This window comes from Malassezia pachydermatis, assembly GCF_001278385.1.
Source record: "Malassezia pachydermatis strain CBS 1879 chromosome Unknown scaffold15, whole genome shotgun sequence".
NCBI classification, from domain to species: domain Eukaryota; kingdom Fungi; phylum Basidiomycota; class Malasseziomycetes; order Malasseziales; family Malasseziaceae; genus Malassezia; species Malassezia pachydermatis.
This window is the reverse complement of record NW_017253152.1, coordinates 1-4936: the sequence shown is the minus strand read 5'-3', so window position 1 is coordinate 4936 and position 4936 is coordinate 1. Positions and strand designations below refer to the sequence as shown.

Sequence of the window (4936 nt, the reverse complement as noted above, 5' to 3'; positions counted from 1 at the left end):
TCGATCTTACACATCGAAGACAGAGGTTCGATTCCTCTAATTCTTATTCGTTTACAACGAATTACAATTTTCCTTTGTCTTACTTTAGAAGGCTATATATTCTATTCATGTAAGTTTATTTTTCAGAAAATAGTATTTATACTATTTCTATGAATTATTTATACTTCTTTCAAAAAAAAAATTATTAATTTTTCCTTACAAAAACAAAACATGTTTTCTTATGTTCTTTCTCTATTCTTTACATCATCACTTCTTTGTGATTCTCCTGAACGATGGCAAATGGGACCTCAAGATGGTGCATCTCCTATCCAAGAAGGTATTGTAGAACTTCTAAGTTCTGTTGCTTTCTATCTTGTTATTATCGTATTTGGTGTTGCTTGGGCTATTTTCTCTGCTGTTAAAAATTTTAGTGAAAAGAAAAATCCACTTACTTACCACTTCAGTCATGGAACTACTATTGAACTTGTATGGACAATTACTCCTGCTTTCGTTCTTATTGCTATTGCATTCCCTAGTTTCAAACTTCTTTACCTAACTGATGAAGTATTCTCTCCTTCTATGACTATTAAAGCTGTTGGTCACCAATGGTATTGGTCATATGAATATTCTGATTTCCTAAACGAGGATGGTGAATCAATTGAATTTGATTCATACATGATCCCTGAATCAGATATTACTGATGGTCAACTTCGACTTCTAGATGTTGATAACAACGTTGTTGTTCCTGTTGATACTACTATCCGATTCATCATTACTGGACAAGATGTTATCCATTCATTCGCTGTTCCTTCTCTAGGAATCAAAGTAGATGGTATCCCAGGACGACTAAACCAAGTAGGTACAATCATTGAACGAGAAGGTCTATTCTATGGACAATGTTCAGAACTTTGTGGTATCCTACATGGATTTATGCCTATCTGTATTGAAGCTGTAACTCCTGAAAAATACCTTGATTGGATGGAAAGTGTTGCTTAATATACAATACCCCCCCCCTTCCTATTCTACTAATTTCCTAGTAAATTTTATATAATAAGAATATTCTTACATATTTTATTTACTATTCTATTCAGAAAATTCTTCCTTAGAAATTCTATTTTTATCATTTCTTACTTTTTCTATTATGACAAATCTATTTGATATTAAAGCATTTGATGTTTCTGTAACACAAGGACCTCTTGTATCTCTTCTTCTTATTCTTATTGTATTTGTTCCTATGCTTCTTTGTGTTGCTTTTATGACTATTATCGAACGTAAAGTTATGGGATCTATGCAACGACGTATTGGACCTAATGTTGTTGGATACTATGGAGTTCTACAACCTTTTGCTGATGCTCTAAAACTTGTAGTTAAAGAACAAGTTATTCCTGCACAATCTAATAAAGCCCTATTCTACCTTGCTCCTATGATTTCTCTTATCTTCAGCCTATTTGGTTGGGCTGTTATTCCATTTGGACCTGGTATGGCTATTGCTGACCTTTCTATTGGTATTCTATTCTCTCTTGCTGTTTCATCTATTGGTGTTTACGGTGCTCTATTCGCTGGTTGGGCTGCTAACTCTAAATATGCTTTCCTTGGATCTCTTCGTGCTACTGCTCAAATGGTTAGTTATGAACTTATCTTCTCTACTTGTGTATTTGCTGTTATCCTTCTTGCTGGTTCTCTAAACCTTACTACAATCGTAGAATCTCAAACTGCTATTTGGTTCATTGTACCTCTATTCCCAGTTTTCATTCTATATATTGTATCTGCTCTAGCTGAACTGAACCGTACTCCTTTCGATCTTCCTGAAGCTGAATCTGAACTTGTTTGTGGATTCATGACAGAACACTCTGGTATGATCTTCGTATTCTTCTATCTTGCTGAATACTCTGGTGTTGTTCTTATGTCTACATTCTCTTCTATTCTATTCCTTGGTGGATATGCTTTCCCTGAAATCTTTGTAAATGAAACTTTCATCAATCTACAAAGTATTATCCTTGCTATCAAAGCTCTTCTATTTATGTTCTTCTTTGTTTGGGTTCGTGCTACATTCGTACGACAACGATACGATCGACTTATGATCTTCTGTTGGACACAACTACTTCCTATGACTATTGCCCTTCTAGTTCTTGTTCCTAGTCTACTTATTGCATTTGATATCCCTGCTGTAAACTAAATAAAAAAAATAAGTAGGAAGAAGATTATTTTATAATACTTCTTCCCTTCTATTTACTATATAAGAAAATAAATTCTTTTCTCTTACTCTCATCTTCATCTATTCTTACTATACTTTCATAGAATTACACATATTCTATATACAAGACATAGATATTTTCTATCTTAAATATATATATTAATAATATATACTATTATTTTATTCCTGGGAATTTAGCATAATTGGTTAATGCACCAAATTGTCAGTTTGGGGTATGCCCGTTCGAATCGGGTAGTTCTCGATAATATTAGATTATCTTTCCCTCTTTTCTCATCCCCCCCCCATTTATTTGAATTTTTACAATGAATCTTAGCCTTATTCTATTTACTATTGGTATCCTTGGATTTGTTCTTAACCGAAAAAACATTCTTGTTATGATTTTCTCTATTGAAATTATTCTTCTTTCTATTACTATTCTAGTACTTGTTTCTTCTGTTAACTTCGATGATATCCTTGGACAAACTTATGCTATTTACATTATTCTTCTTGCTGCTGCTGAGTCTGCTATTGGACTTGGTATTCTTGTTGCTTACTACCGACTACGAGGTTCTATTTCTATCACTAACACATCTACTCAACATTCATAAAAAAATGTATCTACTATTTTTCCTTCTTCCTTGCCTAGGTAGTGCTGCTGCAGGACTTGGTGGACAAAAAATTGGAGTTACTGGTGCTCACATCATTACTACTTCTTGCCTTGCTATTTCTGCTGCTCTTTCTATCGTTGGATTCTATGAAGTTGTTCTTTGTCATTCTCCTGTTACTATTCATCTTGGTGATTGGCTACACTCTGAAATCCTTACTGTTTCATGGACACTAACTTTTGATACACTTTCTATGTCTATCATTTCTACTGTTCTTATTATTTCTACTCTTGTACACCTGTACTCTATTGATTACATGAGTGCTGACCCTCATAACCAACGATTCTTCTCTTACCTTAGTCTATTTACATTCTTCATGGTTGTACTAGTTTCTGGTGATAATTACTTCCTTCTTTTTGTTGGATGGGAATTCATTGCCGTTTGTTCTTACCTACTTATTAACTTCTGGTTTACTATTATCGAAGCTAATAAATCTGCTATGCAATCTTTCATTGTTAACCGTGTTGGTGATATGGCTCTTTCTGTATCATTCCTTGGTATCGTTTGTCTATTCGGAAATGTTGATTTCTCTACAGTATTCTCTCTTGCTCCTATGATGAACGAAAGTGCTCTTACTGTTATTGGACTTCTTCTTCTTTTCGGAAGTATGGGTAAAAGTGCTCAAATCGGACTTAATACTTGGCTTCCTACTGCCATGGCTGGTCCTACTCCTGTTTCTTCTCTTATCCATTCTGCTACTCTTGTTTCTGCTGGTGTTTATGTTCTTCTACGATCTAGCCCTCTTCTTGAGTACTCTTCTACTACTCTTATTGCTATCACTTGGATTGGATCTATTACTGCATTCTTCGCTGCTTCTACTGGTCTTCTACAAAATGATATCAAACGTGTTATTGCTTATTCTACTTGTTCACAAATGGGATATCTATTCCTTGCTTGTGGTCTTTCTCAATACAATACTGCACTATTCCACCTTGTTAACCATGCTTTCTTTAAAGCTCTTCTATTCCTTTCTGCTGGTGCTGTCCTACACGCTACATTTGATCAACAAGATCAACGACGACTTGGTGGATTCCTTCCTCTACTTCCATTCACTTACACTGCTATCCTTATCGGATCTCTTAGTCTTATGGCTGTTCCATTTATGACTGGATTCTACTCTAAAGATCTTATCCTTGAACTTGCCTTCTCTCAATACGTATTCCATGGATCTATCGCTTACTGGTTCGGTTCTATCTCCGCTGGTCTTACTGCTTTCTATAGCTTCCGACTTGTTTCTATGACTTTCCTTACTTACCCTAATTCTCCTAAAAAAGTATATGAAAATGCTCATGATGCTGCCATCTTTGCTATGATCCCTATGGCTACTCTTTCTATCCTTGCTATCTTCTTTGGATATCTTGCTCGAGATCTCTTCGTTGGTATGGGTACTGATTTTGCCGCTAACTCTCTATTTATTCATCCTACTCATATCTCTCTCATTGAAGCAGAAGTTATCCCTACCTCATTTAAACTTCTTCCTTCATTCATTACTTTCTCTGCTGCTTATGCCGCTTTCTTCTTCTATCACTATGCTCCAGACTTCCTTGTATTCGCTGGTAAAACTACTCTTGGATATAATCTTTATAAATTCTTCAATGGTAAATACTACATTGAAGTTCTTTATAATACTTATCTTATCCCTGCTTCTCTTGGACTTGGTTACATTGTTTCTAAACAACTTGATCGAGGTATTGTTGAACAACTATTTGGATTCGGAATCTCTTCTGGACTTGCTAACGCTAGTCAGAAAATGAGCAAACTTGATACTGGTACTCTTCCTTCTTACACTATCTACTTCGCTCTTTCTCTTCTATTCCTTACTATCCTTCTTATCGCACCTGTTCTATCTATCTCTAATATTAACCCTTCTACTGCGATCCAATTCGTATCTCTTATTGATCTACGACTTATTGCTATCCTTGTTATCGCTTACATCTTCATTAGCTTAACATTATTACATTCCAAATGTACTTAGGAATATATCCCCCTTTGAAATATCATATCCTTATTATATTATCTTTATCTCATTCACCTACTATCTAATTTTACATATCTATATTACATCAAAAAAAAAAGAAACTACTTCTACTCACTACTT

The 4936-nt window shown here is 34.8% G+C and overlaps 2 protein-coding genes across 2 annotated transcripts; both read left to right on the top strand.

Annotated features, from left to right (window-relative positions):
- Positions 1-210: 210 nt before the first annotated feature.
- Positions 211-2155, top strand: Malapachy_1280 (NADH dehydrogenase subunit 1; the record flags this gene model as incomplete). The annotated part of the gene is made up of 2 exons (XM_018135785.1): positions 211-811; positions 1146-2155. 2 exons carry the CDS (start codon positions 211-213, stop codon positions 2153-2155), a joined length of 1611 nt encoding a protein of 536 aa, XP_017990043.1.
- A 341-nt stretch (positions 2156-2496) lies between these two features.
- Malapachy_1279 (NADH dehydrogenase subunit 5) lies at positions 2497-4813 on the top strand (the record flags this gene model as incomplete). The annotated part of the gene is made up of 2 exons (XM_018135784.1): positions 2497-2541; positions 2615-4813. The coding sequence occupies 2 exons, from the start codon at positions 2497-2499 to the stop codon at positions 4811-4813; spliced, it is 2244 nt and encodes a 747-aa protein (XP_017990045.1).
- Positions 4814-4936: the final 123 nt, after the last annotated feature.